The 14,616-nt window shown below is 38.6% G+C and overlaps 1 protein-coding gene across 7 annotated transcripts in view; it reads left to right on the plus strand.

The window, feature by feature from the left end:
* JPH1 (junctophilin 1) overlaps window positions 1-14,616 on the plus strand; it is an 85,470-nt gene that overhangs the window by 34,602 nt on the left and 36,252 nt on the right. Inside the window, exon 3 of one of the 7 annotated variants that reach the window (XM_075141627.1) lies at window positions 5,988-6,178. The exons of the other annotated variants lie outside the window; for them this stretch is intronic. Within the exon in view, the coding sequence (XP_074997728.1) occupies window positions 5,988-6,012 (25 nt within the window). The 3' untranslated portion in view covers window positions 6,013-6,178. Of the gene's footprint in view, window positions 1-5,987; window positions 6,179-14,616 lie in introns of those variants that run through there. 7 annotated transcript variants of the gene reach the window in all.

Below are 14,616 nucleotides of genomic sequence, written 5' to 3' on the forward strand. Positions count from 1 at the left end.
TGGGACTTAACATCAGCATCAAGATGCAGTGAGTGTAAGCAAGATAGTTCTAATTTTGTAGTACATAAATCTGTGCACTCATTAAAACAATCTTCATGTAGCTGCCAAGAACTTTAACTGGATTTCTTAAAGGAAGCTTGTTTTTGGTGTGTACAGTTGGTTTGTTTGGGTTTTTTTCATTATTTGAAAGACTATAAGCTTGTAGTAAATATGTGAAAAACTTGGTAAATCTCTGAATAAGGTCTCAGCTAAGCAATTTGTTGTTTGTTAGCTAAGGTGATGAAAACAGGATAGTTGTAGTAAAATTTCACAGGACAGCTTTATTTTCTTGCAGTGTAAATTGGTATGCCTGGTTCAAATGCGTAGAGATGCCCGCGCTGTGGTGAGAGTAAGCCGGGCTACCTGTTGTAGAGTCACCAAAGGGCAAAACAGATGAATGTGGACTGGGTATGGTCCTATGCATATACACAACAGATTTGTGTCAAGAAAAAGGGCAGAATGAGCGTGTAGGTCATCAAAATATTGCCCTGAAGCCAGAAATACCCTCTCTCAGCACCACCGCGAGGGTTTTCAGGAAATGGGCCAGATGTTATGGCAAGCCTTGGAGCCATAGGTTGGACACTGTGGTATAGCATGATAAACATGAATTTTTAAATAACCTCTTTGAAATTGATGCTTTTAAAAGACAGCGTTTGTCAAAACTCACTTATGTATTGTTCATTACAATGAATCTTTCCTTTTCATGTAAGATGTGAAGCATTTAAAAATGTAACCACATTAAGTTGTGTCCTGCATTGCTAGGCAGCATATGAGCAACGCTGTGTTTCTGATTTTACTCATGTTCCTTTTTTTTTTTTTTTGGTGGGGAACCTTTTCCCCTACATTTTATCTGCATTACCCGTGCCTGTTTTAAGTTGTGTGTCATGATCAATAAAGGAGCAAGATCGTATCTGTCTCAAATGAAGTTTTCTATTTGTTACCTGTTTTATGGTCCACAAGAGGACCTGCACAATAGAGAAGTATTCTCAAAGATGGTACTCGAGTCTATCATTTCATGTAAAAGCATCCTAATTATCATATATGAAAATACAAATAAGAATCTTGGTGTCTTTGTTAGTAGTCTTTTGGAGTTCTGTATATAAAATGGTATTTTTCATGTCTCAAAATACTGTGCTGCCAGAGGCAGACATCGCATTAGATGTTCCTGACCTATATTTGCAGTGAGGGATGTTTTGCTAAATAATGTCAAAGGTCATTTCTCAGTAGAGCAGTCCCTTAAAGGATATGGTGAGAGTTATAGTACAAACATAAGTGTGTTACCTATGGAGGCAAACTAGGAATTGGATTGATATTTCAAGTAAAAAGGATATCATTGCACAATTTTAAGTCTAGAGGAAGGTATCTTGAATTACTGAATTGCTTAGATCTTTTGGAAGTACTTATTGCATGACTACCATCAGAAGAATTAATCCTTTTGGCCAAAACACAGTTCACTAAGTAGCCTGACAGAAAGTACTCCGTGAAAGTGAGGAATGCCGTATTTCCTTCCAGCTGCAGAGGATAAGTTACTGAGAGAGCATATTGTAAAGTTACCCGAGCCAAAACAGCTATTACAGTGTTCTTGTAGTACAGGTATGGTATTTTAGTTTGTGAATCTGCTCATCATAGTTTCATGAGCTATCTCGTTGCTTAATTTCCCATCACCAAATCTGTATGATAGTACAAACTGAGCACCTGCAAAAGAATATACCAAACCATATGAGGCATGAAGTCCTTGCACATGTCTCACAATCATGCAAATAGACCACAGAAAGACTTCGTTGTCATGATCCTTTTTTGTTGGGGCAGGGATACAAACAATTCCAGCATTTGGAGCAAAAACTGGTTGTGAAAGAGAAGCAGCTGCTCCATGTTTTGTTGTCACATTTTCCTGAGTCTAGTATTTCCTACATAACCAGAAATAATTCCTCGCTGAACAGGAGCAGAGTGGCCCAATGCTCAGTAGCCCCCAGTGCCAAGAAAATAGTTTGATAGTCTTTATACTTACTCAGCCTTCTCACTTCCTTACTTCTTTCCAGAAGTCTGTAGTTTCACGTACGTTTTAGCCTGCAGTACCAGTGAACCAGTACCAGGGATCAGCTGCGAACACGAGACAAGGACTGATCTGAGTGCAGGAATGACTGGCTGAGAGTGGGGGAAGAGAAGATGGTTCCTTTCAGCTGTGCTTTTCTTCAGATTTAAATATACATGAAACTATAGCCTTGCTTTACCTGGATTTTTTTGTCCTACACAGTCCCTTAAAGGGATCTAGTGTGTTCCTTTGTTGTATGAGTATAATTGGGAATTTGATGACCTGGAAAAAATGTGTTCAGGCAAAATGCCATTCAGAGAAGAGAATCATCTGAACAGTAGGACCGTGCACATGGGATCTAGTATTTCTTTCTGTATTATTTCCCTTTATAATAATTCGGGGATTTTTTAAGGCTTCAATTGCTATTGTTTCTGAAACCATGAACACATTTATATAGTACAGAAATCGTTCAATAAAAGACAAAAAATCAAAACAAAACTACATCTGCCACATAAAAGGCTGTAAGATAAGTGTTCTTCCTTCCACTTGAATGTGTGGAAGTGTGCACAGGTTGCCCTGTTTAATCTTGCTAAATTCTACTTGTTTTCTGTAGCCAGTATGCTGTTTATTTACCAGCCATTAATTAAAATAGCTAGTTCTAAATTCTCCTGCATGTAGTGGTAAATAGACTTGTGGCTATGATATGTAAAAAATAATAATTCAAACCTATTTCTTAGTGGTGTTGAAACAGATTAGAAAATACAGCTACAATGGTAAACAAGTTCCGTATTTGAATTTATTATTTGTGCAAAAAAGTACAAATTAAAAAAAAAAATTTACAGTTTTGATTATCAGTGTTCTCTCATTGCCACTCATATAAGGAAAGACAGACAAAGAAGCTGGTGGTGCCTGCCAGAGACTATCTGTTGCTGTAGATTGAAACATATAGCGTCAAAAACAGTTTAAGCTAGAAATGATAAATAATGCTTTAAAAAAAACCAAACCAAAACCAAACAAACCTCCCCTCTGCAAAACCTCTTTCCCTCTGGATTCCTCTGAACCTGGTCAAGATTGCAATTCTGTTTTCTATCCTAAGTGTCAAGGATGCAGCGTTTTGTCTGAGTGAATGTAGTTATACCCCTGTATTCAGGGACTATCCTTAATGCTTTTCTTGGCTTCATAATTCACAAGGAAAAGACAAAAATGGCCCATATCAAAGATCATACAGGTACCAAGGAGTTTTCTAATCTGTATTGTTTATTTTTTAAGATTTATTGGTAAAATTTATCTGAAGATACATTTTTCCTATTTGTAGTTTTTATTTTCTTTGCCTTGACTCAGTTCTTTACAGATACTCTCAAATAGTGTCATTACTTTCAGTCTTTCCACTGTGTAGCAGCTAGCTGCTTTCACAACTTAATTGCTGCTGAGCATATTTTATTTCCTTACTAACCTGTTTGGCTTCTTGCCTTTTAACATTTCTGTTCTCTGACATAAGCCTGCTGCTGTTAAGAGGCAATACCATTGTTCAGGGAACTTGCTTAAACAACGTGTGCTTTGTTCCTCTTAAGCACTCTGAAAAAATGTCATCTGAAGGGTAACAGAGAGAAAAACTGTCAGACCTTTCACAAATATTTTCATCTGAGATTAGTGACGCTGCTTCCGTGTCTCACAGCCTTTCATCCCAGCAAATTATAAGAGAGAAACATTGCTCCATCCAAAAAGCATTATAATAAGGGAAAAAAAAATAAGTGTTTTAATTTAAAAAAAAAAAATCTGATTTGTAGTAAATCAACAACCAACACCAATGTAGAGATTGTTCTCCGTAGCTAAATTATATTTTAGCTGTGTAAAATTTTCTATATATAAAATATTCTGGATTAACTATTCAAAATTCTCTCATGCACTTTCAGGACAACAGGGCCTTTTCCTAGTGTGGTTGGAAAGTGGATTGAATTTTGCAAAATTGGGAAAGGTAATTGATGCAGAAGGCAGTTGGCTTCATGGATTTACTCTAAACTAACTTATATTTTACATATAAAAGAAATTTTATTCTGGAATCATTTTCATGTGTAGGAAAAGAGACCACTGAAGAGAATAGATGGAAAGCATTGGTACTGTAGTTACCATGAAGAGCATTGTTCTGTAGAAGCTTTTAGAGATAATATGTTGATTTACTTGAAAGGACATTAAGAGAAAGTAGGTATAACCTATTCTTTTGAGTAATTTTATTTGTGACATTGCCAGTACTAAGAGAAAAGTAGTGAAGTTTGCATTGGTTATTAGACATTATGCCATATTAATTAAGCCAAATAACAGATCTTTTTTCTTTAGTTTACTTCAAGGACAGATGGATACCAAACATCTCTCATGAAAAAAAAATTAAGGGTATTTAAGTTTCTGAATTCCAGACTTCATACTGTCAAAGTTTTTAAAGCTTGTGTTAGATGTAATTCATATGCTTTGATGCAGAGATTTTGTAGGAGGAAAAGTAATTAGCTGGAGGTGGACTCTTCTTTGCTTAATTATCCCATCTCCAGGAGGGCTAAATTCAGCTCTGACATACACTGGCAAAAATCTCATTCACACAAAAGCAACATTCAATTGCAGCACTGCAGTACATCATGCTCCAGTCTCACCAGGTGGCATTTCTTCTTCAGGTGTGTGTCACTCTAGGTGTGTATATGCTTCAGGCAGGTTAGACTAGGGGGGTAGTAGGTATACTTTCTGGGCCTACACCTAGCTTAGCCTTTTCACACTTCCATGTAGTGTCAACGAGGATAGCATAGAAGGGGCTTCCTTATTTCCCTCTCACTGTCAGTGAGAGAATGTGGTGGGTATTGAAAATACTTGTTCTCAGCTCAAACATTTCCAAAACCTTCCAGAATATCCAGAATTCTGTCTCTGTCCTGATCTAGTATTCTCTGGGTCCGATGCCCCTGCCTAGAGATTCCTAAACTGAACAGATAAGAATCTGCATGCTTTAAATTTAGTCTACCTTGGAACTAACATACTCTTCTCTGCACAAGATTAAAAAGTCAATGATTCTTTTGCTAGGGAAACTGCATGGTCAGATATTTCATATACTTGCCCTTATCTGCTGGAATGCACAATATATGAGATTCATGACTGAAACTCTATCTTCTGCAGCAGCTCGTGGCCTCATCAAACCTTGAAGTAAGCTCCAGCATTTCTGTTGTAAGCAATTAGTGTCCATTAAAGTACACCACTGAGCAGACTAATGCCCAACTGCCATAGCAAAATGTCACAGAATAATAGAGAGTTAGCAACATACTGATGCTCTTACACCCCGCTGAGATAAAAATTTTAGAATGACAGCACCACTGATGCTCCCAACATGGACATCAGTAGCCATAGTTACTCCAATATGGGTCTCAATATTGATCCCAGTTACAGATAATGAGATAGAGCCACTTAATCTGGTCCATCACTGGTTTTGAGATAGCAGTTAGCCCAAATACAAATTGTAGTACCAAGTGCACTTTATACAACATTCCTGGAAGAGGTTTGATTCTCTGGTCTCTGCCTTCCTCACTGAACAGGGGGCTGTTTCCCTGTGCTCAGTGTTCTACCCAACACCAGCCTATTTGGCATCTTACGGGAGTGTTTTGTGAATGATATTCAGGACTGACTGAGAGATGGCAATTCAGCTGTCCTCCAATCAACTGCTATCACACTTTTTTCAGGCACTGTCTTTGGCACGTTGGTCTGCACCAACGAGAGACGAGAGTCTTCTTCCTGTCATGATCAGAGGCTTTTTCATTGAGGAGTGTGTGTGTGGAAGAATTGGGTAGCATGGCACGTTGTTAATGTGTCCGGACACTCAAAAAACTGAGGCACACGTGAATGGTTAACGTCTGGGAAGTCATGTCATGTCAGCTTCTTTTTTATGCAGGGTCATCTTCCACATTAATGAGTGACTGCTAAATTCAATGAAAACACTGTAGTGGACACCAACCAATGAAAGATGTGAGTAATTTATAGACAGAGTGTCGTGGTTTAACCCCAGGTGGCCACTGAGCGCCACGCAGCCGCTCGCTCATCCCTCCCCGGGTGGGGTGGGGGAGAGAATCAGAAGGGTAAAAGTGAGAAAACTCATGGGTTGACATAAAGACAGTTTAATAGGTAAAGCAAAAGCCGTGCACGCAAGCGAAGCAAAACAAGGAATTCATTCACTGCTTCCCATCGGCAGGCAGGTGTTCAGCCGTCTCCAGGAAAGCAGGGCTCCATCATGCGTAACAATTCCTTGGGAAGACAAACACCATCACTCCGAACGTCCCCCCCTCCTTCTTCTTCACCCAGCCTTATATGCTGAGCGTGATGTCATATGGTATGGAATACCCCATTGGCCAGCTGGGCCAGCTGTCCCAGCCACACTCCCTCCCTGCCCCCTGCGCACCTGGCAGGGCACAGGAAAATGAAAAGTCCCTGACCAGCATAAACACCACTCAGCAACAACTAAAACATCAGTGTGCTGTCAACATCACTCTCATACTACATCCAAAACACAGCACTATACCAGTTAATAGGAAGAAAATCAACTCTATCCCAGCCAAAACCAGGACACAGAGGCAAGAAAAAGCTTGAATATTTTTACAGTGATTCCAGTTGAGCCTCCTAAGTGGTATTAGTTGTACGAGAGATTCTGTCAAGCAAAAGCACACAAAGACCCCAAACGACTTGACCATACTGTGAGGAAACTATACCTCAGCTTTGCTACAGCTGTTTGGCTGACTGCCAGGTCTTGCTGGCAAGGAATCATCTTTTCATATAAGCTGGGGTGACACCTTGTTCACATGATAACAAAGAGCTCAATTTTAGTGAAACAGAACGGTCCATTGTTAGCCAAGTAGGTTTGCAGGAAGAAATGGACACATTGGCTATCCTGACCATTTATGGCCTGGAGCGTGTAGCTGTGTAGCTTCAGGTGCTCTGCAGGAAGTGGGACTTTTTCAGATCTCATGGTTCTTTGGTGTGTAGATTTGGTGCCGTATACTTGCCAAAAGAACTGGGGGCTGGCACATCGGCTCTCTAACACAGACGGTACAATTGCAAAAAGAGAAGAGAAGGCTCTGGGGAGATCTTATAGTGGCCTTCCAGTCCTTAAAGGGGGCCTAGAGGAAAGATGGGGGGGGACTCTTTATCAGGCAGTCTAGTGATAGGACGATGGGTAATGGTTTTAAACTGAAAGAGGGTGGATTTAGATTAGATATTAGGAAGAAATTCTTTACTGTGAGGGTGGTGAGGCATTGGAACAGGTTGCCCAGAAAAGTTATAAATGTGCCCTCCCTGGAAACGTTCAAGGCCAAGTTGGATGGGGCTTTGAGCAACCTGACTTAGTGAAAGATGTCCCTGCCTATGGCAGGGGGGTTGGAACTAGATGATCTTTAAGGTCCCTTCCAACCCAAACCATTCTATGATTCTAAGATAATTCATTCAGCCCACAGGCTTGTTCCAGGACACTGCCTTTCCCAGGATTTATCGGGCCTTTCCCTGCCGTGATGCATGCCCTTGACATGGTGAGGCTCCTTTAATGTCCTCAAGAAAACTAGCAGGTGAAAATATTTTCCCATCACTTGTTGGTGTTCAGACCCATGCAGTTACCACTGGCTGCCAGCTACATGAATTGCTGTAGTAACAGCAGTTACTCCTGTAGTGTTACTTACTGAAGACATGAAGAGTGCAGAACTTAGGTATGTATGTAGTAATGCCTAGCACTTCTGGAAGGCACTTCCATGTATGTGCAGCACCATCATTCAGTGCAGGCAGAGCAGATCCAGTGCTTCTGGCAAGCTGTGGTAGTCCTGCTATGCAAAAGGGAGAGGATTCAGCATGTAGCCTTCCTCTGATATTCATAAAAGCTCAGAGATCTGCAATTTAGGAAGGTAACTTATTTAAGATACCTTATTGGGAGAGTGATTTCTGAGGCTCAGGAATTACCTATGAGGGCACCAGGCCTCAAGATCGGGCCTTAGTAGGAACAGCTCTTTGGCAGGAAGGGGAGGGCACGGTATTGCCTAATAGGAGATTCTTGTCTTACCATCTGCTCCAGTGTCACAGTCACGAGGGTCAGTAAAACCCAGCAACCTTTAGATAGATCTGGAAAGTCTGATAAATCTGAGACATTAGGATTGATTATTTTGGGACTTACTTCCTCCTTCATGGCACGCAGTAGTATTTACACTAAAATTCTCCTATTAGTGACTCAGAAAAGAGAATAGTTACCTTCTACAATAGGTTGGGGGAGAATGTCAGGGCTCCATACAAGAACTGTAGTAAGGAAAAAAAAGGAGCAAATAAGCAATGACTAGCTCTGTTCAGAGGGTCTCAAAACAGTAGGCTTCATGAGGCTGCAGTAAGTTGTTACTTTCACAAGTGGTTACTGCTAAATATGTAAGAATACAACAATGAATCCTCAACCTTACTGTGCACATCTGCATGACTTCAGCTGAACAAAGCAGTCAAGGACTGCTCTAAGCAGGAATAAATAGGCTGCTGTGAACTCTTTTTCAGCAGTCTCTGGACTCCACAAGAGCCTTTTGCGCATCTAGGCAAGATCATCAGGCCTATGGGAACCAGCAGAGAGCAACATTCCTGGTTTTTCAGATTTTCTGGTAGCTGACAGAACATGATTGTTGTTGGCAGCATTGTAGGTAGCTACAGAGAGTAAATATATACATATATGTTTATTTTTGGGGGGGTTATATATATGAGAGAAGATTATTTTAAAGCTGTTAACTGTGTTTGTCATAAACCCAGGTTTTGCATTTCCTTCATGCTGAAGACAACAAAACCTGTGAAATAGCTGTCACCTGCTCTGTGTCTGAAATGATCTGATGTTATTTTCAATCTGCAGTGCTCTTCAGTTAAGTGGGATTACATGTTTACAGATGGAAGGATCATCAAAGTCTTTCCTTTGCTTGTTTATGCTTTTCAGTCTCTTGATGTTTAATGTATAATACGAGCAGCTTGGTTGATATCTGCCAGCCTGGAGAAAAGTCAAATCACATACAACCATCCCTACACTTGAGTACTTGTCTTTCCTGGAGAGCTTAGGCCTTTTGCTAATTAAGCTGTTCAGATATAATATATCAGTGTTTCCTGCTATTCAAGTATTTCTGTGAATTTTTTTAACAGTTATCTTTAAACATGTCAGAGAATTTGTAACAACTGAAAATGGAAGAACTAATCCCAGAATGGTTTGCTAGACATTTTTCTATCAATACTATTTTTCTAGATGTCAGGCACCTGTTTGGGCAATAGAAATGAACCATGGAAAGAAAAATAAGCCCAATTCACTTATGGCTGTCAGACTGCTAAGACCACAAAGATTAAATTTAAACACATAGAGTTAATGCCTTTAAAAGGATGAAAATACTGCAGTTTTGTTTCCCCACTAGATATTAATGCCTAAAGATCCTAGAAGGACTGTTCAAAAAAACTAGCATTGCCACATATTATTTGAATTCATGTCAATATGTTTGTTATTTAAAGAGCTTAATTACCACATTCTTTTTTTAGTTATAAATATACACATGCATAAATTGCACTATTATATCTCCTAAAGAATTCGTTTGTTTGCTATTACGTTCTAGATATTTTTTCAAGCCTCCCCAAAACTATTTTAGATTGAAACTATATTCCATAGTCAATGTATCTTTTCTGTTCTCATTTGTTGTGAAGATTTCGATTCCATACTATTATTATTATGATGAGAAAATGGCAGAAATAAATGTGTGTGCTACAGCTTTTGGAAGAGAGAAAGACAAGTAAGCACCAAGCCACTAGACCTCTAGTTGTGACTTTTTTTTTAGTGTATTTTCCTCCATCAAGCACAGTAATGAAGTCTTTGGATTCGGATACTAGACCTATAATCTAATAAGTTACAGACTGCCAAAGTCGCTTAGGAAAAGCATGAAGCATACTCCTAGAAGTAATGATGATTGTGGAGTTTATCTTATATTTTTGAAGCCAGCAAAAACCACAGAATTTTAAATAAATTTCCTGTAACGTAATTTTCATGCAACCAGTATGTTGCAAGTCATCTATATTATGATGTGAAGAGAGAACAGATACTGTTTTTATATTATGTATTTTGCTCTACAAATATTTTGGTTTTCTTCGCTAAAATATCTGTAAGACACTGGACTTGTTTTTGCCCTAAAATTTAAAAAATCTTATCCTTAAAAAAGCACATCAACTCTGTATAGAGGAGAGATTAAGAAATACATTGTCAAGGACAATGTTTGACATTTTCATGTTTTCATGTTTTCATGTTTTCATGAATAAGTTTACTGACTAATAGAACTTCTAAAAGTTTTCTAACTAGAATTATTCTAACAAAAAATAATTTAAAATGGTTCATTTTCTAAAAATTGACATTTGATTTCATATTTTCTGATTTTTTTTCTTATTTTTACAAGTGATTGAAAGTGGTAAAAATCAGTAGAAGGTTGAAAAATATTAAGATAATGTTTTTAAATTGAAAAAAACAGTCCATTTTGATATAAAAATAATTCTTAGTCTCTTCCTGTAAACTGTTCTTATTTTTCATCTAGCTGTATGCCTGGGATGATGATATGTTGTTGCTTTCTTGCAAGCAGAGTCTAGAAGAGCTGCCAGATACTGGGGTTGATGATAGCAGTCATCATACCTGCTATTTTATCTCATTTGTCCCAGGTAGAGAACAGTTTAAAAAAAAAACTGTGTGGCAGGGGAAAAGTGCGATGCACTAAACATACCTTGGAAATTCTCTAAGCAAATGTTTACAACTGTCCATGTGTTCCCGTTTCCTTGAGCAGGCTCTTCTTCTCTGTGCCAAATCCTTATTACATGGGGTTCTTTTTCCTTGAAGCTCTTACTTTATGATGAAGGGAAGAAAAACATATTTATCTCCTTTTTTTTTTTTTACTTAACTGTGTCATCAAGAGCAGCTGAAGCTCAAATGTGTATCTATTTTTTTATGCTTCCAACTAGATTCAGAAGCTCTCTTCAGTCAACCAATATAATTGGCTTTGGTGATCGGAAACAACAAATTGTTCGCAGATATTCCTTCACCCCTTTCCAAAAACCCTCCTGTCTGCAGGAATTAACGTTATGGGGCCAGGGTACTGGAATAAAACGTTGCTCACTAAGGAGACTTGGTAATAAAATAGGATAGGATATGGTCTATCCTATAAAGTGGGATAGGTTATAGTTTGTCCTATAAAGTAGGATAGACAAATGCACATCAAGATGTATACTTTTCTCTAGATGTACTCTAGATGTACTTTACACTTAGAGACATGAAAAGGTACTGGCAATGAATCACCGTTGGCAAAGCTGGGGAAAAAACCCTGTGAACATAGTATACAGAAGTGTATTTTGCCCAAAGTGTAAGTTGCCCCACAGGAAAACTTGCTTTCTGCTTGAAATGATGCTGCTCATCTTGCTGAAATTGAAGACTGTGCCATCTTCAAGATTTTTGTGCCAGTCCTAGGGTGAAGTACAGTCAATGTGAAAGCAAAACTTCATTCATTCAAGCTCCTGACGGAATGATGGATAAAATTGAATACATCACATGAAGAGCCAGCTCCATTACCTGGGGCATATTATCTGGCATGCGCATAAATAATGCCAGGCTAGTGGGACACTTAAGGTGAGGGAGAGTGCCATGTAAATACAACTTCTCTAGTGATGCTTAACAGCAATCTAAAACCACTTTTTAAAGTCAGTCATCTGCATGGGAGTCTTTTTCCAAACAGATGAGCAAGAGTGAGGGCCTGAAAGACAGATCAGGGAAATTGAACTAATTTATCTCAATTGTTAAAAGTGAATTTTCAGGAATATCTTCTTTTTTGGGATGCTATCCTTCATTCACCTAAAATTTTCTGAACTGCTGAGTATACATGTGACTAGTACAAGTTACAGAAACATATACCTTGGCACCCCTGAGTTGCTGAGTGGTTCTGGTTTTATTGTGTGGACCATAGAAGTCTAAAGGAGAATGCAAACAGGTTCTGAGTCTTCGTATAAGAAGAACACATAGGTTGGTGTTTGCCATAAGACTATTCATATATTCATGGGCACAGCAGAGCATGTTCATGCTGACCACTGCAAGAGTCTAACATCCACACAGTTCAGAGGACCAAACTGTAAATAGTTCCAGTTTCTTATTTTTAATGGAGTGAAAGGGGTGCCTCCAGTGAGGTGATCAGAGCACTTATGTCAGATGTCTGAATTAGCAAATGTAAACAGTCCCTAAATCATCTAATCTCACTTCCTGTAAACAAAAGGCCGTGTCATTTTTTTCTCAGAAAATGGATTAAAGAGGACTTTTAGTACACTGCCTAATATAATTTTAAAGTCTTAGAAAGATCTATCTTTTTCTCTGTAAAATATACCCAAAACATTTCAAGGTTGACTATGCCCAAATTCAGCTTCTAATCGTTGGACCGGTTATGTCTTTCTCTGAAACATCTGTCTTCCCCATTTTGTCTTCCCCATTTTCCACTGCCAGATACCTGCGCGTACACAATGATAAGTGGCTTCTCAGTGTTTCTTCCATAATGAGTAGATACGAGGCTGAAGAAGTTTAAGTTAAAAAGCTTTTCCTTTTAGAAGCTGAATTATTCTGTGGTCCTGACATTTCTTTTTCCTTCTTGAGACATGATGAGCTGGGCATTGTTCCATCAGTGGTTTTATGGATTCTGGATTATGTAGTACAGCAAGAACAAATTCCTGTTTATACTTGATTTTCATCTCTATGTGTATAAAGACCACATTGACCCTTCCTTTTGCCGCAGTGTGTGGGGCTAGCCAGCGTGATCGCATAATCCTGTGCTACTTTCCATGACAGTCTCCCATATTGGCTAGATTTTTTGTTTCTCAGTGTTCTGTTTCAGTACAGTTAAATGCAATGGGTTTTGAAGTTATCATTGAACTTTAGGTTACAGTAAAGTGTCCTCTTGGGGTTTTTTGGAATCCAGAAGTTGTGTAATCTGCCATAGTATGTTTTAGCTCGTACTGAGATATTATAAAAGTAAAATACTAAACAACTCTGGAGCAAAAACCAATTCCTATGGTAAAATGCACATATCAACCCTTCTCTTTGATGTATTCTGCATTAAACTTCGAGATGTGTCAGAGAGTTAGCTTTTAATCCATTTTGATGTGCCTTATTAATTCCATGTAATTTATGCTGCTGTTTAATTATGTTGCCATAGGGTACAAAATCAGAAACCTTGAAAACAATCCAAGTATGTTAAATCAAGGCAATCTAGATAAGGTATAGGACCCATAATCTTTATGTGTGTATGAAGTGTTTGGCAAAACACTTTGTTAAAGCATGATGTCTGGCACTATATACTATTAGCCTGTAAATCTTTATGGATGTAGACCCAGTTTATTTATGCTGTTATTTATGCCCAGGACTGACATCTGGCTAACCAGTCATCACCCCCAGGTAATTTTTTCAAGCACTGAAATCAGGTTGGCCATTTGCCAATCGTAAGGAATTTCCTCAGTTTTTCAGGACTTGTTAACTAAAGGTTAGTATTTTTTCAGTTCTCCTAATATGAGTTAGGACTGAAAAAAACTGAGAAATTGATTTAGGTTGGGAAGGAGGAGTTTTCAGAAGCAAAATCCATTAGGTAAGATGATACGGATCAGTGTGCCAGCAGTGTGTACGCAATACATCTGCTTATGCTTCGCTACATGAGACTTTACTGGTAGTACCAAGGTAGTCCAGTTCCTGAGTGAAGTCAGTTCATGAAGAAGGAGCGGCTGGTTAAACTAAAATCTAGCAAAGCACAAAGGAGATTGATCATGTAAAGCACTTTGAAGAGTTTTTAAGTTCAGACTTCTTGATTGAGGACATGTAGCTCATTTGGTCAATTCATCTGTAGTTCAGGAGCACTTTGAGTTTCTCGCTGACATGAAGCTCTCGTATTGCAGTATCTGTAAGTCAGTCTTTTTCCTCTCCCTGTTTCTGAGGCTTCCATTCTTTGCTGGTATTCAGTGACCTACCCTCACTTCTGAGGTATATTACAGCAGTGAGTTGCTGAGAGTGATGAAGCCAAGAGTTCTTAGGTAGTTCTACATAGTTGTGCACGTATGTATTTTTAATCCTACCATAGCAGAATATTGTTTTTCAACCAATCATGGAACAGCATGCAAATTCATAGCAGAATATTGTTCATCACTGAAAGAAGCTGAGGAGGATGACTAGCACACTTGATAAATGCCAGTCTCTCACTTGCAGTGTTAAAAAATGCATAGATGCTAGATAATTGTCTAGCATTCATTACTGATATATAATATCAAAATAATATGGAAATAAAAGGGGGACGAGGAGAAAATTACTAGCAAAGAATCATTCCTTAAAGCTTTCCTCTTCCTCTCCAGCTCCTCTTTTCCTGGAAATGCTATTGATCTCTGTAGCAATTTCATCAGAGCTTGGTTTTACAGAATTGAGCCTCCAACTGATAGAAGGAAATGTAAAAATGTTGCGAAGTTCCATACCTGGAAAAAACCAACAGAATATT

Source organism: Calonectris borealis, chromosome 2 (assembly GCF_964195595.1).
Source record: "Calonectris borealis chromosome 2, bCalBor7.hap1.2, whole genome shotgun sequence".
Classification (NCBI taxonomy): Eukaryota; Metazoa; Chordata; class Aves; order Procellariiformes; family Procellariidae; genus Calonectris; species Calonectris borealis.